The following is a 21617-nucleotide window of genomic DNA, read 5'->3' as shown; positions in this document are numbered from 1 at the left end:
ATTACTATAAAACTAGTTTACAAGTACTCAGTGAAGCTGTGGAGGGGCCTAGTTTATAATGTGTAACCCTCTGTCAACATAGACACTGAAAGCCATCACCAAGCCAAACTGAATAGGAATGTCTTTTTGCAGGCAGTTGTTATATCAGGTACAGCACAGGTGTAACAAGTAACATTACACGTTATTTTGATGATATTAATTACACCAGTGATTTTCCTGCCATGAAATGTCTGCTTTGAAAATATCCAATGCAAATCGTCTTTCAGAATTGTCGTACAGTTGTAGTCTACAGACTGAGCGGCAATTCCCTTATCACGTGAGTCTGCAATTGCATTCCTGTTAGTTTTTTATCTGTGAGGGGGGTGGTTTGATTTTGCCCCAACCAGTAGGCCTTTTTTTCACAGAACTCAATTCGACTCATCATGGAAGAAAAAAGCACAGGTGGAAGTAATCGCTAACAATGGCTCTGTTCCATTTATGTGTCTCCATAAGCCAGGCCAGCGAGCGAGCACAAAATTTGGACCCAGGAAGTGAGGCATCTAAATGGAATGCTGCCGTTATTAATGTTATTAGTTACACTTGTGCTTTCCCTGCCTTATTTCAGTCAATGCTAAGGCTGGCAATTTTTAAGTTAAGCAATTTTACAGGGAGCGGAAGTGCATATTGTTAACACATGTATTGCAAAGATAAATTGCTAATTAAATAGGTGACTACGCATGAACAGATGTCTTGATATTGAAAAATAACAATAGTTTTAAAAATGACACATAATGTACTCTGTTGTTTTGGTGTGTCACTCTTTGTTATCACGGAAACATGGGCACTTACCAAAGAAACGCTGTGTTTGATTGAAAGCTGTGTGTAATTACACCAAGACAAATAACTATCCACATTAAGAAGAAATGATAAACACTGTTTGTACCCCACACCCAGAGTGCTTTTAGCAAACAGCTGTCCTGTTCCTACTCTGGGGCAGCTATTTTCTTTTTTTTTTCGAGCATTTTCTCACCAGGATAAAACATTTAACTAGCTAATTCTCTGTCATGATAACGTAAGGACATATAGGTGTGTTAGGAGAGGGCGGGAGCCATAATGATAGCCAAGATTTTAGCTAATGTAGATAACAACTGTCAGCATAGCCCGGTAATCTTCACTAGCCTGAGTCTGAGGTGGGTTTATCTATTAACCTGTTTGAATCCAAAATGTTAGATGTGGGCAACAATCCAGGGGCTAATATTCATGGGCCTGCCCTTATATTGTTGTTGGACCAGCAGGCTGTTCCTCAACGGACCAGGGGTGGAAGAAAGCTGAACAGTCCCGAGAAGGGAAGTGAGAGTACATTAAGAAATGGATATTGGCTCTGGCAGGAGCACTGACTCAGAAAAACACAACCTTATTAAGTCTGTAGGATGTTGGCTGTTCCAGCTAAATGAGAAACATAATATATCAACAAATGCATGGAAAGGGCAGATAACAAATAAAAGATAACAAACAAACCCAAAAGTTTAGTCTTGTTGGAGTGTGGCCATTTTAAAGGCCAAATCAAAAAGGAGAAACACTTAGCTGAAGGACAGTAGAGAGTAGATAAAGACTGAGGGTGAGAGTTGTCATGATGGCATATAGGTTTTTGAACAGCCATAATAAAGAGCCGAGACTGGCAATGATCAGTTTGAAAGATTTTCATGGACATAATTCACTGTTTTATCTTTTACATTGTCATACTCTACTTATTTGACTCTCATTAATTAATATCTGATAGTAATCTCATACTAAATACTTATTATTACTATTTTTTATAGCTGTATTATTATTAGGCCCACTGTTGCTGTTGCGCTTATGTTACTGTTATTATTATTGTTAAGTGGAGGGAGAAAAAAATACGTAGTGACATAACCAGCAATTCAGACATACCAGCTTGTATGCAGTGTGTGCACGCCTGTTTTTTTGGGCTGGCCTTGGTTTGGAGCAAATCCCCTTTGTGTGATACACAATGCTGAAACCAACTAGCTCGTAATTAGCGCTGCCTAGCAAAGACCTGCCCAGTGCACCTGGGGAAATGGGAGTGGAAGAGGGACTACTGGATGAATGGTTATATGGAAGTCTTCTAAATGTGCAGCACATTGCAATGTGTCTGATGGTTACTCTCTCACAGCAAGTTTGTGTTTTTTTACATACTGATGTCAAAAATATTCTACATCATTTCCTGCCCATAATGGTCATGTTCGCATGTTAGCAGGGTTTGTCATTGCTTTCAGTTGTAATGAGTACCCTTACCTTATCTGCTATTTTTATGGGAGCACTATGTTATTATGGCCCATGGAGCACTGTGGCTGCTGTCTGTGGCCCTCCCTGGTTTTTACACTCATGTCAAACACCTGGTGGGAAATAAGCCAAGAATTAACGTTGAGACTCGAACATGTCATTACAGTTCCTCACATAAGCCTTTCCTCTGTACATTTTACTTTGATTAGTAAAAATAAAACATGGCATAACATGTGGGGGGAAATACGGTTTATGTCCCTCCATGTGTGAGATCTGTGAGCATATGTGATCACTGAGTGGAAATACAAAGGATCCATTTCAACACATTAAACCAGCTTTGGAGGTTAGGCCTAACCAAACAGCACTTCAAAGGAATTTCCATGTCAGTCAGGGATCAGGGTCCTGCATATGAAAGAGCCTCTCTGTGCCCAGATCTGTGCCCCTGGACCCTACAGCTCTGATGTTCCACATAGTGGCACCCTTCTCTACTTTGATGCCCACATTGTCACTGAGTCCTATGGAAGTAATCAGGCGTGCTCTGTTTATGCTTGATCACAGCACCAGCCAGAGCTGGACATTACGACTGGCGTGTCTCATGTGCGACTCCTCTGCGGGTCACTGGATATGACTGAGATCAGCCTAAGATACACAGAATTAACCGTGGGGTCTCCTGTGCAACAAGAACCAAAACAATGATGACGCCAAGTTGAAGCTGAGAGGGGTGTCTTATATGGACAGAGCTGTTGTGAGGATCTGTAATGTGTGGTGACTGCAGTTGTGGTAAACGTTATCTACTGAAAAGCATTAGTGTGGGTTAAAATACAGAGAAAGAGCTTCAATACATGAATAAACACTACGATAAAATACAAATAGATTTTTTTCACAATAAAAATGCATTCATGATGAAAACTAAGACAATGAACAAATGATCAAATGAAATATTCAGTACCTTGGAATTAGACCAGTGAGGAGAATCTAGTCAAAGCTATTTGTTTCTAAAGTTATTGCCTCCCTCTTCTCCTCCCCCCTTCTATTCTTAACACCTCCTCCTCCTCCTGCTTCTCCTCCACACTTCTTGCTAAGGTCACAGTTGGAAGACCATTAAGAATGCACTATAGTACATCCCCCAGCATGCTGAATGAGGGAGGCGTTAAACAAGAGCTTTGCCATTATCATTCACATAAATGTCTGTCTGTGTATATGTGTGTGTGTGTGTGTGTGTGTGTGTGTGTGTGTGTGTGTGTGTGTGTGTATCATGGGGGGGCTTAATGAATGTTGCGTCCGTTGTAGCTGTATGTACTCTGCAAAGCTCTTGGCTCAGTCAAAAAGAGTTCCTTCCATGTCCTATTTGGGTTATGGTATAGTTAACTGGTTCCTCTCGGTTGGATTTCATTGGTCTCAATACACAAACACAGCACCTCCTGTTAACTCTTTATACTCTCTGGGAACAGCAGGCAGGTGTGACCAGGAACAACAGGATGACAGGGTTCAACACCTCTGCTCCCCACTGACTTCCTCTCACACCCCAGCTCCACATTCAACCCCACCCAGAGCAACAAGACATACAATGTCTGGCAATGTACAATATACAGTGTGTGCACGAAAATGTGTAAGTGTATATGCTCTGTGTTTGTGTCTGTGTGGCTGATGAGCTTGCGCTCTGGTTTTAACCCCTGAATACCTTCACTGGGTTAATCCATTTAACTGTAGAAGTGCTCATCTACTCAGACAATTGTAGTTAACCCCAAATAGTCACTGATAACCTCTGAGCCTAACCTGTGACCTCTGACCTTAACCTCAGGGCTCTTCAAACAAGACATTGGCCTCTAGGGATTCAACACACATATCTTAATGGGTTTCTCTTTTCTTTCTCTGTTTTGCTTTCTCCCTCTGCATCTCTCTTTCTACTCTAATATCTTGTTCTCCTCTCTCTCTCACTGGTTTCTGTGCAGGGCTGGCCCAAGATAATCCTTTGACTCTGTTTCCTTTAAAGCCCATCCTGAGTTTTCACAACACTGAGCCAGAGGCTGCTGTGTGGTGTACATGTGAGGAGTAAATAGCAATGCATAGATTTGTTTATCTAACCTGCTCTGGGCTAGCCAATACTTCTCCTGGGTACAGTGTTTTATAGCAGATACTCTCTTAGTCTCTTATTTCTTATGAAGCACTATATCAGTTATTGAGAAAATTGATTTTAAATTTAGATTTTTTTCCATTGCTCACAATAAAAGTGGTTTGAAACATCTGAAGGATAAGGCTAGTAATATTTTAAATTTCTCTTTTTGTCAACTACTCCCTTAAACAAACAAAATGCATTATTCCGTCTCTCAATACTTTCTCAGGCTCTTATCCCCAGGCCCATTTGTTCCATTGGAAGACGTAAATCTTTAAAAAATGAGTCACAAATATATTTCTTTATTTAAAAAAAAAAAGGCAAAGCAATTTCAGAAAACATCTGGAAGCTGTAGACTTTAGAAAAGGTTACTCAAGCAGGAGTAAATTGGTTGGGGACTATTTTAATGCCACAGAGTGAGCACACAAGCAAATATTCAAGGCAGCAGGATGGTGTATGTAAAAACAAAAAATAAACAAATTTTTGGACAACACTGAGTCTATGGCACAGAAGAGGAAGCTATATCATACAGTACTTGTTAGTTAGATCAATTCATTGTTGGTTTGTTTTTTCCATGGGATATTGTTGGCAATAAGAAAAAATATAGGATATCACCAGACTCATGTTTTTAATAGCTATCGACAGTTCCATCTGTAAAGTACCAAACTTTTGGCTATTTATCAGACTAAAACATACGCATTTATATTCCATAAAGACAAAAAAAGAAACTGATCACTTTCCTAATGGTATTCAATAAATCTGTGAAAACACCAATATAAATACAAAGACAATGTATTTTCATACAGTCATTGTATCTCTTTCTGAAAGGTACTGTAATAAATGCATCCTGCAGAGTCTGATTATTGGTCGTTTTCTCTGGGGAATGCTATTGTGACCCGTTATTTTTAAAACCCACTGCAGTCAGAATTATGCAAGGGATAAATAGGGGTGTGATTTCTTCTAAGTATGTTGTTGTGTGTGTTTTGGGGTGTAATGTTTCGGTTGTCAAGGACAGAGAGGCAGTTATACTGACACCCTGTTTGACCTTTGATTGGACATTCTGAAAATCTGAAGAACTTTGACATTGTCCAAAGCAATGAAAGTACAAGGCATGCAAGCAGGTTAATATTCAGAGTAGTGTCAATTGTGTAAGAATGTGTCAAAATAGGGAGTGGGTTGAATAGGGTGTGGCTGTTTGTTATAAGGTATTTGAGTGAGCTTTTTGTAATAGAGTGAGTTATAAAAATACTTAAAACATATTCACGGCATCATATATTTTCAGGTGCATCGTTTTTTTCCACCCATCACTCACTGGTATTTAGGCTTCCTCTCAGACTCTTGGTAAGTTCTTTAGATCCCCTGAGTGGTTAGTGAAGGCTCGAAGAGAGTGATAGGAGGTAATAGTGGGTAATAATACTAATTGGTGGTGATTGCTGTGCTTCTAAAGTGGAATATCTGTGCGAGTAAACAGAGAACTGGTTCTTTTCAATGAGCTCAGCCAGAGTGCTCTCTCTTTCTCACAGCACAGCCTAGCAACAGCCTGTCCTTCCATTTTACTGGGTTTTGACCAAATAACTCAGCTGGCCATCACAACTCTGCCTTGGTCACTCATCCTTTTGTTCCCGCTCTTTTCTCCCTCTGCCAAACATGCCAGATCTCCATGTGTCAGAGAGAGAGGAAGGGAGGGAGAGAGTTTGCACATGATTTCGAAAGAGTAGAAAAAACCCATGCTGTCTTCCCATTTATCTGACACACATTAAGCCATTTCTCCCTTTTTCTTTCCCTCTCCATTAATGGCTTTGAGTTCATCTTGTCTTTTTAGAAGTGACGTTAACTGCTATTGCCATTGACAATGGCTGTTTTTGTCATGTTTAGGATTACCAGAAGAAACCAGTGGGCCGTCATGTCAGACACAACTTCATTCTCTCAGCAATACTTGAAGGAATAGTTCAACATTTTAGGAAACACCTGTATTTGCTTTAAATGAGAAGATCATTGCTATTCTTATATCTGTCTATCTGTGAGCTTAGCTTAGCATAAAGACTGGAAACAAGTGGAAACAGCTAGCCTGGCTCTGTCCATAGGTAACAATATCTGACTACCGGCACCTCTAAAGTTCATTAAATAACACGTTAGATCTTGTTAGTTTAATATTTACAAAAAAACGATGTGGGGGGGGGGGTATGTGCCGGTCAATGAATTGGCTGACAGCTGTAGTTACTTATTGAACGGACAGACATAGGAGTGTTTGATCTTCTCAACTAGCTCTTAGCAAGAAAGCAAATAAGTGTATCTCCCAAAATGTCCGACTATTTCTTAAAACTATCCCACATCTTATATGCCACTCATTAATTCCTGCCTCCACTATGACGTGTGCCCCACATGTCCAGTCACTCACACAACAGCTCCAGCCTCCAAAGATTTCCCCCACAAAACAAGAAACTGGGCCTTGGGCTCAGGGGTTCTAGGGGCCCAAGGGTGCCTTGTTTTACCAACAGCTCCAGTGCTGCAGCAAAAGGCAGGCCGCATTGTTATGCAACAGTTTAGTGAAGATGAATAGGCTTCAGCACAGGCCCAATGAATGCCAGTGGAAATGATGGGAAGAGAGTAGCAGCCAGGTTAATCCCAGAGGGAGTTCCCTTGAGGCCTGGCCCTCATAACTCCTCTGTGTTTTCCTTTCAGCCTTAAATGTGTTGGCTGAATGTGTATCGGAGCTGGAGAAGGAGCCGAAAGGAGGAGGATGGGTTCTGTGGGTCCATCAGCAGAGCAGGCTGGTTAATCCCTGCAGCCCCAACACAAGAGCCAACCAAAACTCTGCCCCCCCTAATTTTCCTACTTTGCTAACCTCTTCACTGCTAATTTTCTATTAACTTCTCCTCTCCTCTCCTCTCCTCTCCTCTCCTCTCCTCTCCTCTCCTCCCCTCTCCTCTGCCAGCATGGCCGCCCTCAGGCACTGTCTCTCTGTAGGTGACATCACTAGTTGGCACAGAGAAGCAGGGGGAGAATAATTAGGTTTAGATGGCTGAAGTAACAGTGTGTGCGTGTGTGTGTGTGTACTTGCATGGTGAGTGTGTGTGTGGTGATGTAGAAGGGAATTTGCAAGGGTATACTCAACATGAAGCACGTAGACATTACAATCATTACTGAAATGGAAACCAGGGGAAATAATGCAATTTATCTGAAAGCTGTAATTGCAAAGTGTTACGCACTACAGGTCCAATAAATAATGCAGTCTATATTTAAAGAGGGAAATTCTGAATTCAAGCAACAAAATGCAATTAGTTTGGTCCTCTCTTCACTAATATGCACTTAAATCTAGAGTTTTGTGACAAAATCAAAAAATGAATTACAGCCAAAGAGACATGTTACAAAGAATGTGTGGTTGGGTTTGGAGTTAGCTGTGATGGCGGGGGAGGAAGAGCAGGAGGCCCTGCTTTAATAACTCACTATAGACTCCATAGATGTACCCCCCAGCCAAGCCCATCCGTTCACTGCGCTTCGTGCTATATACACAGCCTACTTAGGGAGAAGCCTTTGTTTGTACGATGCGCTTTGTCAACCTCTATTTAGTGGCTTCTTTACAACAGACCCAGCCCTTTGAATATTAACTGTGTGATCACTCTTGCCACACAAGCAGCCACTCAGGACCCCCTATCAACGCAGCCCAGCTCCCCTGCGCTCTTCAGCAGGGCTTTGTGCCCAACCGCAGCTTGGTATACAGACTCTTGTGGTCTCTCATCAGCAAGTTAGGGAGAATTTTAGTTTCCATTACTTTGCTGACATCATTTATGGAGCGCTTGATTTGCTTCACATATCAGGGGAGTCTAAACCAGGGATCAAATATAAGAGGAGTCTTACATTTCACAAAAAGAGACAAAGAAATGCAAGGACAGCAGGGGAAGAAACGGGCTGATTCGTCTATGTCGCTGTATGTTACTGTGTCATTGTGAGCCTCTAGTGGAGTGCGACTGTAGTTCTGACTAGTGTAATGACCGTAGCAGCTGGGGCAGGAAGGCGACTGAGGGTGGGAGAGTCTGGGCTAGTGTTTTTGCAGGCCAATAATCCCCTTTATTGAGTCTCAGGAAATCCTAATTGGAGTCGGAAGTGGGTCTAGTGGCCAGATGTGCGAAGACAAACAGAGTCGACCCAACCCCCAAGGACAACTGACCACAAGCACCTCAGCCTCCCTTCCAAACTTCTGAGTTTTATTTAAACGCACTAACACACACAATGTGCACGGACAACTGACCACAAGCACCTCCCCTAGCATCTCCTACATCCAGCCTGGGGAATATAACCTTATCACAATCCAACAGACACACACGTGTGCACACATGCCTTCGGTGCTAAAAATGTTGTGGCCGTAGACAGCTTGGTAAACAAAGCGAAACGTCAGCTGTGTACTTAGGACAGTCTATGAACACAAAGCGAGATACAAGGTTCAGTGGTGCCTCTCGTCTGCTCTCTCAATCGATTATCTTCAGAGAAGCTGTAGCTAATATTGTTGCAAAAGCACACGGTGGAAATTCTTAAACAATTAATGTAAAGGAAGCTTAAAAAAATAGAAATAAAGAAAAAAAAACTTGTAAACACACAAGCCTGTCCTGACAAAGACATGATATCCCGAAAAAAATGAAAGCTTCCAAGGATAGCTTTTCATAGTGTGTTTTCTTTTTCCCCTCAAGTTTTAGTCATAACCCTCTCATCTTTCTGTCTCCATAATGTTTGTCTCCTCATCCAGTGGCCTGTCTGTGAACCCCTAAAAGTCACACTGTTCAGCAGTGTGACTGTAGGGACGTTACACTCTCATGTATAACATATGTATGTGTGGGAGTGAATATACCCTGAGTTCTCATGTACGGAGCAGTCATGTATGAGTTAGTGTGTGCGCACATGTGTGTTTGTGTGTTTTGGGAGTTTGGGAAAACAGGGCAAGACGCTGAGAGTGTGTCTGTGTTGTCTGTCTCTTGCTGTCTCTCCTTATCAGGCCGGCGGTCTGACCAAAGCCAGAGATCCTTGTCAGACCCTTGTTCTGGATAACTGCACGTGATCCCAGTGCAGCTGGGAAACCAAGAGCGATCTGAGGAAGCTGGGTTTGATTAGGAATACCTCCCCAGACCTACCGTCCCAGTCTGGGATCAGACCCAATTGTGGGTGCATGTCTATACATGTGTGTAATACCCCCACAGAGTTACACTGACCTATTTACTCCACCATGGAAATGGCCAAGACCCAGGAGGCGGACCAGACTCACCAGAGGCAGAATAACACTAAGCTCCCATATAGTTATATCAATAGTTTCACATGGAATACTTTTACAGCCACTTTTTACACGCTATTGAAATGGGGCATCTGGGCAAAAAATCTATTGTATTGATTTCTTTACATCCGGATTCATTTCTGCAGTGTGAAAAGCCAATTGCAGCAGAGGTCACTGTATAGAATTTGATCACCATAGCAAAAGAACTGTGTAAAACAAATACCATTTTTGTGTGTTTTTGTCTGCGCGTGTGTGTGTGTGTGTGTGTGTGTGTGTGTGTGTGTGCGTGTGCGTGCGTGCGTGTGTGTGTGTGTTCGTGAGTACCAATGATTATGTGTGTGTAAGTTATGGGAGGAGGGAGCTAATGGCCTTCACCTTAGCATAACCCTTCTGGGACTTCAAAGCGTGATTAAGAAGGAGAGATGGCGAAGGGGCTAACACTTGCTGCATGGCTGCAACCATCCCAGCAAAGTAAGAGCCCTGTGATTCTGAAAGGGTTGTTGGTATTGGGGGTCTCATGTGTTAATCCTTATTTCTCCATCTGGAGGAAAAGGTAGAAAGGTTCTTCAAGGCATCAGAGAAATGTCACGCTTATGATCCGTCAATTTTGAGATCTTTTCCTGAACGCCTGATCAAGAATAAGCACCTATTTCTGAAAACCATACGTCTGAGCAGCGCTATCTAGCTTGAATGCACGGATCCCCTCTAAAACTGACACGGACTCACACACAGATCTTACACATGAACACACTCATGCGCATTCATTCAGTAAAGAATGGGCCGAGTGAAGCACGGGCTCTGAAGCTCACTGTTATGCAAAGGGGGGAACCGGCTGGAAGTGGGCCTGTAAACACATCACAGACTGTTTTGTCTCCTTGCAAGTTAACCGTCTTGGTGAAAATAGTGAGGGATGCCAAGTTAACTCCCCACTATCCATTAATCACTGTCGCAATGTCTGTGTTTCATGAATGCTGGCATAATATGTGGAATTGTGGAGGGTTGTTCAGGCCCTTTATGGACTATAAAGCTGCCATCTCTCAACAGTGGCATTTCCTTGTATTCTGAGAAGTATACTGTACTCAGAGAAGTGAGTGAGTGAATAGAAAGTGAAGTTTCCTGTGAGAGGTTTATTCTGGCGCGGGTACACTATAACATGCCCTGCTGCACAGGCACAACAATAGCTAGATCTTTCAGGTCGTAACCCCCAATTACTGCAGCCGCAGAAGTGATGACGTCCGCTTGTCAGCGTGGCCTGTGAAAGGGGCTACCTGAGCCGGACTCGGGAGCACCAGGTGACATGGGCCAGGAGCGCTCCAGCACCTTGGATGAAAGGTCAGTGTTATGGGTCTACATCCCAGCACCTGGGCCATTTCAGCACCCTAGAGGGACTTCTAGCCTCTTGGCTTTCACCTGTGCCCCGTTCTTGGTTCAGGGAGGAGATGTGGACATCATTTCCCAAGTCTGATAGCCATCTGCTCCCTCTCTCAGGTTCACAATAGCAGCCTCTTCTGAGCCTGATCAAGGCCTTCTGCACCAATTACAGATCAGAGCCTTGCCCACTATGATGATTAGTCTGAAACAGAGACTTCTCAAGTTGTCAGTACAACTCCTGACAACCATCTTTCATGTACAATCTTATCTGGACTTGGCAAAAATGAATGCAAAAACGCTGTATGAGATATCAAAGCCATTATTTCCTCTCAAAGAAAGGAATGAAATAAGAGTTTAAAGCTATGGGTCACTTATGTTGTTGAGGATCACAACACTTTAATTCCATCTTTTTCCACTTGGTAAATCAGCAGGACCAAAACATCTTCCGAGTCTAAAAGCTGACGAAAGTGGAATTAAGATCGACTGTAGCCTACTCCCACCTGAAAACCCTAAATCCGCCCCATGGGAAAACTGGGAGGATACAATAAAGGCATATGAGTGTGCGGGGGCGCGCCTGCGCGGTCCTAGTGAGCTGTGTGGAAGTTTTCCCTGCAAGTTGAGAAAGACAAGAGGACTGCAGCGAGAGGAGCGGCACAAGTCGCCGGGAAAAGGGACACGCAACAAACAAAAAGTGGGGACTGAAGCGAGTTTCTATTGAGCTGTCTCCCAAAATCAAACCGGCGGCTCTAGTTGGTGTTTGTGGACTTACCTCAGGGGAGAAGAGCAGTCATCAACGGCAGGTAAGTGAAGTAACTTGATTGGGTCGTCCCGAGTCACTGACATGAGAAGTACTTGGACAGTGTTTTGTTCATCTGTAGTTGAGGCATTATTTTTAATATTAATTAAACCTAGATAAACTACCGGGTTTGGGGAACTGGTTTTGTCATCTTAAACAAATGTCAACATGAAAATTGCCTGAAAAGTTTCTTAAATCCCTTGTAAAAATCATAGCCGATGTTAATTTTGCGCTTGTTTGTTTTTTTTTACTCGCTTTTCCCGTTACCCCCCCCCCCCGATCAATAAGATCTGACAAATGAGTCCTCGCTTGTAAAGATACACATCTCATGAAATGATGGAGGCTGAGATTTACCAGCGGGGGGTGGGGGGGGGTTGCAGCGCGCTCCTGCGGCGCTCGGTGGAACCGCTTGGCAATCAAGCGCATCCCAAAAGCTGTGATTCATGTTAGGAACGTCAGAGAGGACGAGAGGATGTGTTTGTTATTTAGTTAATGCAAAAGCCATGTCATGACTAAAGACTTTCCCCAGAACCAGACACCTGAAACCTCTGAGTCATTCCTAATTGCATTACTAATCCTATTTAAACTCGCTGGTGCAAGTGTGTACAACTCTGGCTTTCAGATGTTAATCTCCCATAACGCGGAAAGAATATTACAGAGCCGTGATTTTCTGAAGCAGACCCTCTACTTCGCAGCTTTGTGGTTAACTGTGCTTCATATGTTGCCTGTGGTGTCTCCATATATTCTAATTAGAGGGGAGAGGGCGCATGGTGGAGGTGTGTGTGCATGCAGTTGGGTGAAACTGAACAGGATGGGACAAGCTGTTCAAACAGTCTGGAGGGGGGGGGGGCATCATGCCCGGCTAGTACTTTCCCAAAAACGCCTTGAACTTCCACTGAAAGTTGAAGAAGGGGTTACATTTTTTAGCTCCAGCTACTTGTTAGATCAGTCCATGCACTGGAACCATGCTAATGAAAGGAGAAGCCAGGCCAGGTGTCAGCTCGAGGGGCCATTGACCTCGGGTCAAACTGCCAGAGTTACTAACTGTGGCAAAAGACCAGGAGAGCAGGGATTTCCTGACTCTTTCTGTGCTCAATATTGTCCGAGATAAGATTTTTATTTTTGTTTTCTTGTTTCCTTGTACAGGGATTACTGATGGACCTTTGAACTAGAGCCGTCTGGAAAGTGGAAAAGACATCATCGACTGACTGAGCAGAAACTGATCACCCGCTATCACCTCCGGTCTCTATGCTCATCAACCTGACGGTGGCCATCAAGGAATCGCGTGCCTTTCATGGAACACAACCTGCCCACCCCGCCGCTGCCCCTGAAGCTGTGGAAGTGACAGCCATGGATTCACGTCCACTGCGGGTCGCCCCTCCACCGCCTCCCCTTGCACCTCCACCACCTCCGCCGCCACCTCCGCCTCCCCCACCGCCACCTGCGTCCTCCTCGTCCTCCCCCTCATCACCCTCGCCTTTTAGCCGGGCAGACAGTGCCCGTCGGAGCCGGCTGAGGAAGCTGAATTGGGAGCGTATCCCCAAAGAGAAGGTGGAGGGGAGGAAGAGTGTGTGGAGCGGTGCGGCCCCGGGCGAGGACGAGTTCCCCATTGACCTCCATTCTCTGGATGAGCTGTTCGGTCAGAAGGACAGTAAGCCTCAGGACAGAGCCAGCACCCTGAGACGCCGGTCTGCTCTGCTGCGCTGCAGATCCCCCCAGGACAGCTCGGAAGAGGTCAGATCATGGGGATTGCAGTGATATTTTTCAGTAATGTATAAAGATAGTGAGATTTACTTGCACTTTTCTTCCCCTTATTAGTGTCCTTTGCCTTTTCACAGATCTCCCTATTGGACTCCAAACGCAGCATGAACATTGGAATATTTCTCCGCCAGTTCAAGATGTAAGCCTCCTTATTCCTTACTAGAGCTGAAAGATTAGGCAATCAATCAATTAATGGATACACAGAAAATTATTTAGCAACTATGTTTTGATAATTGATTAGTAAATTTTTAAGCAAAAGTGCCAAAAATGCCAAAAATTCGCAAGTCCCAGCTTCTCAAATATGAAGTTTTGATTCTTTTTCTTCTCTCTGCGGTTTTAGTCTGTTGGCTAGATATTGGACATTTGAAGATGTCATGTTGGGTTCTGGGGAAATTGTGATGGACATTTTTTCGCAGCTTTTGACATTTCATAGACTAAATGATCAATCGAGAAAGTAATCGGCAGACTAATCACTAATAAAAATAATCATAAGTTGCAGCCCTTTTCCTAACAATCTGGTAAACTTGACCAGTTCCAGCTTTTAACCTTTTTCTCTGAATTTGCTGGAGGTCACCAACAGTCAAAACTGAAAGTAGTTCTAAGTGCAGGAGACAGAAGTGTGTACAACTGTGCCCAGGGGAACAGCACTTCACTTGAGACTGAACTGGAGTGTGCAGGCATATATCAGACATGGATGGATGTCTATGTGTGTGTGTGCAGTTTGTGTCCGAGGTGTAAAATCTCTCATCGGGAGAGACGGAGTCTATTGCTTGGGACAGGTGCAGGGGAGGGTGCAGCCTTAGCAGCTGGACTTGGGGGGGGGGTGTTGTCTTGAAGGATGGTGGGTAAGTGGCTGGCTATAGTCGTAGGAGTCAGAGTTGACACCTGCTTGACACCCTCTTAAAAAGCTAACCCCCCCCCTACACAGAGGAGACCCCACTGGTGGCCTGTCATATTCATCCATCCCCTAAAGCTTCTTTAGCATGTTTGCTTGGCTCGAACAAAGCTGCACTTCTTGTAATGAAGAGACCTGTTAAATGAACATTCAAGTGCACATATAGCACAGTTTGGCATCTGAAACATTGTTATTGATGTTGAAAATCATGTGCTGGTAGAAAGAATTAGATAAATAAAGGGAAGGAAAGTACTGAGTTGTTAAATTGTCATGTCTCCACGTGTGCAACTCTCAACTGAAGAGCACTTTTTTTTCTTTACTAGATTTGTCAAGACTTGTAAGGAAAGCCATTTAGTGAAATGAGCATCTTCTGTACACAAGCATTTGTCTTACTGGGAGCTTATTTGCCCTCTGTTCTGAACTGAGATTGAGCTATTGTTCAAACGTGGGTGTAGTTTAAACAAAATATAGTTTTATATTGTCGTCATTGTCTGAGTAGCCTTTTCAGTATCTTTTTATTGCAGGATATTTTTCTTAGCATTGTGTTTTCAAGAGAACCAGGTGGGACAAAAATCAAGGAATGTTTTGCCACTTTTCTGTTTTTAAAGGGAGTTCTCATGAAAATAATTTACTCTCAGACCACCGTGGATGTGTTCGTAGGTAGACCCTGAACTGCTGTTGTCAAAGAGTTAGATGTGGATGTGAATGTTGAGCTGTGAATGAGGAGAGCATGAGCATGTGTGAGAGGCTGTAAGATGAGGGGGAGGCTAGAGGATAATGGAAAACTGCTGGAATAGAGGACAGATGTGTTACTCGGAGGAAGTAAGTCAGAGGTCAAGCGGTCATGCAGCTCAGTTTCTGGTCTTTCACCTTGACATCCCAAGGGCCTTTCAGACGTTTCAGTCTCTCTGCGTGTCTGCCTTTTATTTGCCTAGTGGATATGCCACTTTGCGTCGCCAGTTCGGCGTCAACCAATCCTCCCTCCCCGACACTTTGACTGATAAGAAGAGGATTAGCCTCAATATTGTGTGAACAAGGCGAAACAAAGGGCTGATACCGCTCATAACATGAATTTTCTTGGAGGGTGTTGTGCCCTTTTTTAGGCTGAAAACCCCATCGAATGTTAACAACGATGTCATACTAAAAACGAGTCTGTTGTCATTTTTCCGCAGGCCTGCTAAAGAGATAGTCGAGGATATCAGGCAGGGTGCTGGGGACCGTTACGGAGCGGAGAAGCTCACAGAGCTCTGCAAATTGCTGCCTGACAACGAGGAGGTAAAGTGCCTTTTTGGCATACAAATGCAACAGTGACAACCCCCTCCCTTCCTCTCCTTCTTCTCTTACTCATCATCTGGCTCTGGTTAGGATGATCAAAAGTTTGCCGTCACAACATGTCATACGATGTGGTCTGTTTCCAGCAAAGGAGCACGCTGAATGATATTGGAATTGATGGTTAACAGTTGTAATGTTGGTTTTAGTATTCCAGATTTTTTTTAATTTTATTTTTTTTAATTGAAGCTCTCCCGATTTTACTCAGCATCTGTTCTCTCTCAGGAGTCCCGCCTGAGGAGGTTCAGTGGGGAGCGGAGCTGGCTTGGAGAGCCCGATCTTTTCATGCTGCTGCTGGTAGAAGTCCCCAGGTACAGCCTCCCCCTCCTTATTCCTAGATTGGATAAAATTACCAAAAATATCCCCAGTGCCAGCACTTACCAACTGATCCTTTGATTCTTTAGCTTTAAAACTCCTCTTTTTTCCTGTTTACTTTTATGGGACACTTGTCCTCCTCACGTGCTTCACTTTGTGATGACATGTGCTTGTTTAACTGATGAATGATCAGGAGTGCCTTTTTGTCTCTGTCATCAGTCATCCCCTGTCCATTCATCCACCCGTCCCTCTCTTTCGTTTTCCATTAGTTTTCGGCTTCGTCTGGATGCCATGATCCTGCAACAAGAGTTTGACCCCGCTGTGACCTCTCTGTGTGTGGCAGCCAGATGTCTGAGGGAGGCGGCCAGAGGTAAAGTAACAGCAGGGAGTTGCGTACTCCACCACTATAAAGATCTCGGTCTGTGTGTCCCTTTTATAATGCTCCCATTAATGTGGTGACATTTGGATCCAGAATGAAAATGCTATAGCACAGTTAGAATTCAGAATAAATTGCTGATTTAGGAGAAACCTGCTATCAGTTTTTTTTAAATTTTTTTAAAAATTTTTTTTAATGATGTTTACTTCATCAGGCAGCTTGGGTGTCAGTTCTTCAAAACAAAGTTGCTGACTCATTTTAAGACCTTAATTTCAGTGGCGTACACATTCATACTCCTTAAAGTACAATATTGAATCTCTGTCTTTTACCCTCCTAGAACTGCTGAGCTGTCCTGAATTACACTCCATCCTTCGATTGGTGCTGAAAGCTGGGAACTATATGAATGCTGTGAGTGCGTCTTTATTTTATTTGTATTATCTTCTTTTCTTCATCCTGACAAAGCAGAGCCAGTCCTTTTTTATCTGTGTACAATACACCAGTCACTAGGGGTCTGGGTGTGTGTTCAGGGGCGTCACTCTGACTGCGCACCTGGGTTTTGTATCACTGTTTGTTTAAAGTTGTCACATGTTGTGTGTGTGTATATGTTATTCTAACCTTGTAAGTGGCTTCTCAGGGTGGATATGCGGGGAATGCCGCTGGTTTCCGAATTTCCTCGCTGCTCAAACTGGCCGACACCAAAGCCAACAAGCCGGGCATGAATCTGCTGCATTTTGTAGCTATGGTAAGGACTGAAATTTATATGCAATACAGGCACTGAATAAAATAAATCATTTAAACAAAACACTCGGATGCATTTCTAAATATAAAGTTTAGGAAAATGTAAGGGAATAAAGCTAATTACATGACAGACAACGTTTTTTCAAAATATGAACACTGCTCCTTTTTATGAAGAACACTTTTTGCAAGAAACAAACGGCTCTGACCACAAAGTGTTCAAAGAACAGTAGCTGCGCAAGACCTTCAATCAAGACTGCTCCACAGAGCATATGATTTAGTCAGCATTAGCAAATGGCGTGTTGCTTCTTTAGAAACAATAGCTGGATAATCATTTGTGTTTGTCTCCACAGGAAGCTGTGAAAAAGGACCAGAGTTCACTGTCATTTCCCAGCCAACTAGGCCATGTTGGCTCCGCCTCCAGGTCAGTCTCTTCCTAAAATTCAGATCCCATCAGATCCTACAGTGACTGAGTCCGAGGGAATACACTAGCCCTGCTTAATAACGTCGGAAAACAAACTGCTACTAAAACAAACGTAATGTTAATCTATTGCATTCTTGTACCAGAGCAAGGCGGCCGGCAGTTAGCAACATCTTGCTGCCTGAGTGAAAGTGGGTCATTACAACATTGATACTCCAAGCCAATATTTGAGCTCTGCTGGAGAGTTTTGCACTGTTTCTGACACTTTCGTCTATGCTCTAGTTATAGTTAGTTATGGTGCTAGGGAATGACTATCCTTACTCTGCTTTTAAAAGTAAAACATGTTTTGCATGAACTCAAGTCCAAGTCGACTGAAAAAATGTAATTCCTGCACACTTTGGATTGGATTTCTGGAGTTTTTAACATAATTGTGTATTGTACGTCTTTTCATTCCATTTCAGGTTGTGTGAGGAGTCTGTGCTGGAGGATTTATCCAAGTTAAAAAGCAGAGTGGTTGCCCTCAGGGCAAACATCCAGACTGAGTCAGAAATTCAGCAGCACACACAACCTTTCCTGGAGGTATACAACATACTGTTTTTAAATGTACTCAGTCTTCAACTAAAAAATTCCAACACACCTGCAAATATCTGATTCAAAATTTAGCATGCTTTTATGGAGGGTAATAAATAGGTCCAAGAATACAGGATGTAGAGGAATGTTTTAAAAGATGAAATGGTAAAATATGTCTTTCCATCTGTGTTCAGGTGGCTGAGGAGCGTCTGAAGGAGGCAGAGGATGAGGTGGAGGGCCTGAGGATGTCGAGTCAAGCTCTGGTAGAGTTCTTCTGTGAGGACGACAGCACTTTCAAACTTGAGGAGGCCTGCAGGGTCTTCCATTTGTTTTGCCACCGCTTCCAAAGAGCTGTCCAGGTTAGATCCAGAAATCGATGGAGAAGTCTTTTGATCAAAAAGATATATATAGTCATAAAGAGCTAGACAGAAAGATTTAAGAAGTGTTAACAAATTAACCTTTTTCTACAGGAGAATGCAGAGCGAGAGCTGAAGGAACAGAAACGTCTGGAGCGTCAGCGTGAGATGGGGGAGAAACGTCGCTCTCTGGCCATTTGTACAGGGCTTGACCTGGGCCTGAGCCTTGCCAAAGAGCCTCACAGTCAGGAGAGCCAAGATGAGTTGGAGAAACTCCTAGAGAAGAACCTGAGTTACACTTGGAGTCGACGTAGCCTGAGAAGCTCTGACCCCCGCAGACACTCACACCACCTCCACAATGACACCCTCCACGGCTCGTCCATGCTAAAGAGCTTCCCTGAGCTGGGCAGCAGCCTGACATTGAACAGTTATCACTCAAACAGCTCTTCTGACCATGAGAACACCACTATACTTTGTAGCTCTCCAGAGACTGACGGCACATGTTCCCCCACTGACCAAGAACCTGTTCTGAGCAGAGCGAGCAGGGCTCAGCCCAGCCAAACAGTCAGCCAGAGCATGGAAGCAGTTCAGGACTCGCACGTTGCTACATTTAGACATTCTCAGCATGGACGTGGCAAACAACAAGGGACTGAGAGCATTTCCTATTTGCTGCAAGGCCAACTGAAGGAAACAGGACCTGAAAAAGAAGCTGAGATTTCACATATACACATGGCTTCGATTAATACTGAATCTTCGTCCAGTTCCTTTACAAACTCTGCCACTATAAATACGGATACACCTGCCCTATGTGTTAAAACCCAGACCTCTAATCATAGACATAGTTTTGGTCTGCCAGTAACAGACAATAATCGTCCTCTTCATAGTAAATCTTATGGCTCATCTGTCAATGAGCCTGTACCTCAGCCTGTTCATACAAGAGGAATACTTCCTCATAGTGACACCAGGGCTGGGCTGTTGAGGTACCAGAGATCTGATAGTGAATCGCAATCATCCTTAAATGCTCCAGATAAAGCCCAGTCACAATCACAGATTAGAGAGACGCGTGCTGTGACAAGTGCTGCAATGCCTTTGCCTGATCCAGGTCTGACAAAGCAGACAGATACAGAAGTGGCCTCCACACCTGTGGACGAGAACTGGATGCCCTCCAGTCTACCAGAGTTCAGCCAGTCACATTCAGAGGAGTACTCTGATTTGCCAAGTTCTGAGAGGGAGATTGCAAGGTCATACTCCCGTGTTGGTGAAACACTGGAGTGTCACACTTTGGTGAAGGGCCTCCGATCCTATGACGCCTTGTCACCCCCAACCTCCCCACTCCCACGACCTGCACCGAGCCTTTGCTCCAAGTGGAGGAAAGAGAGGGAGGTTGACCTTCGAGAGAGCACAACTCCAGGGTCTCCTGCATCAAAGGAGGAGATTCAAACCATGAAGATCCCAGTGCGTAGTGGAATAGGATCCAAAAGGGGACTTGTGTCACGTGCAGGCCCTTCCAACAGCACAGGTATTCCCAGGGTCCGCTCCAAAACTGAGCCTTCAAATGGTGCCCCAGCCCCTACAAACCCACCCACTCCTACCCGGCTGTCTAGTCCTCGCAGCATATCGATGCGCTTGTCTCCCATCACTCGGCTTCCCACCGTTCAGACAGAGGTGAAACGAAGTAATAGCACCCGGGAGAGGACTGGAAGTGAGCCACAGACTCCAGGAAAGCCCAACCTGACCCGCAGGACTTCAGACAGATCCGTATCAGAGAAGGTCTCAGGCAGCATCCAGCCAGCCTTCGTCAGAGGGACTCCTCTCCGTGTGTCAAAACGACTTGCCCCAAACTCTGAGACTCAGGTTTCTTCCCAGCCTCACACTGCCCACAGCCCATCCTCCGCCACAGCCAAGACAATACGCACGGCTGTCATATCTGCGGCCCGAAATAAAACTGCCAAGACCACAAGCACAAGCACCTCTCCTGCTAGTTCTAAAATCCCTACAGCTTCACGGATACCTGGTCCCAAAATGCCTCGAGCTACTGCAGGTCAGCCACTGTGGAGGTGATGGAGTGAATAAGTGCTCGTACTCTGCAGTTTGTTAAATGTTTTCATGCAGTTTATGTATGTCATTCTAATATATAAAGTGTGGGTATTCATGAATGGTGTGAGTCATCAGTGACATGATTTCTGGTCTGAATCAGCTCTCCTTCAACTGCAGTTCATCTAAATTCAACACTTATGAAATATGTATGTAGTTTTGATTGCTTAGGTTCTTCATATGTGACAAAGAGCTGCACTGGGAGCATCTGGGAAACTTCATCTCCTGTGTTTCACCCGCCACTAGAAAAGTAGAATAGATTCTTTAAATCCTACCTCTTTACACATCCGCTTGTGTCCTTTGCAGGCAATAGGACACTACAAGGGACCCATGTTCATAAAGTATGTAGAATAGTTTAACATATATTTCATGTTAGTAAAATGGATGTAACCAAGTGAACACTCTGTGGCTGGAGTGTGCTCTGTAAAAACAGTGGTTTGGGGAACTGTTTCAATCATGTTTTTTTCGCATAGAATTTTTTTTTTTTTTTTTTTTTTAATAATTTTATTTTAGGGAATTGTCCAAATGTTTTGAATACTGTGACCCTTCTGCTAAGTGATCAGTTTCGTTGTCACACTTGGCATTCTTACAGTCCGAACTTAACTGGGTACACTATTGAACTGTTCATCCTCTTGTTGAGAGGCCTCGTCATTCTGATGCACTTTACAAACTGAAGAGGCTGCCAGGAGATGATTACTGTAACTTCTGTTTTATATCAAAATATTCTATAAGTCTATTGAATAGCATTGGTTATTATTCGCTGCATTATTTGGATTTGTAAATAAGAAAAGATGAATAAAGATGGTTGTCTGAACAGAGTTGTTGTCTGTCAATAAAAGGGCACTCATCAGTTGAATTAAAAAGTTCCAGTCTGTGTTACCGACATACTCTCAAGCCTGTTGTTTAGCTCTGCTTTCAGGGAAGCACTTTCTTTGAGAACTTTCACTTTCAAGGTCCCCACTC

General features: G+C 43.8%; 1 protein-coding gene across 1 annotated transcript; it reads left to right on the top strand.

The window, feature by feature from the left end:
• Positions 1 to 11588: 11588 nt before the first annotated feature.
• On the top strand, positions 11589 to 21118 carry fhdc2 (FH2 domain containing 2). The gene is made up of 12 exons (XM_040119424.1): positions 11589 to 11806; positions 12949 to 13536; positions 13641 to 13702; positions 15631 to 15733; positions 16013 to 16098; positions 16372 to 16472; positions 16816 to 16886; positions 17113 to 17220; positions 17567 to 17637; positions 18096 to 18213; positions 18399 to 18563; positions 18675 to 21118. Exons 2-12 carry the CDS (start codon positions 13051 to 13053, stop codon positions 20619 to 20621), a joined length of 3318 nt encoding a protein of 1105 aa, XP_039975358.1. The 5' UTR covers positions 11589 to 11806; positions 12949 to 13050; the 3' UTR covers positions 20622 to 21118.
• The last annotated feature ends 499 nt before the right edge of the window (positions 21119 to 21617 follow it).

The sequence above is a fragment of the Xiphias gladius genome, chromosome 23 (assembly GCF_016859285.1).
Source record: "Xiphias gladius isolate SHS-SW01 ecotype Sanya breed wild chromosome 23, ASM1685928v1, whole genome shotgun sequence".
In the NCBI taxonomy this organism is placed as follows: Eukaryota; Metazoa; Chordata; class Actinopteri; order Istiophoriformes; family Xiphiidae; genus Xiphias; species Xiphias gladius.
This window is presented reverse-complemented; position numbering and strand designations above follow the sequence as displayed.

What these genes read in the sequence shown, in the direction of transcription:
- fhdc2 (XM_040119424.1), top strand. Translation starts at nt 13,051, where the DNA reads ATGCTCATCAACCTGACGGTGGCCATCAAGGAATCGCGTGCCTTTCAT. An exon ending in TGCTGCATTTTGTAGCTATG is followed by an intron (nt 17,221 to 17,566) that starts GTAAGGACTGAA and finishes TTGTCTCCACAG; the next exon opens with GAAGCTGTGAAAAAGGACCA. An exon ending in ACACACAACCTTTCCTGGAG is followed by an intron (nt 18,214 to 18,398) that starts GTATACAACATA and finishes ATCTGTGTTCAG; the next exon opens with GTGGCTGAGGAGCGTCTGAA.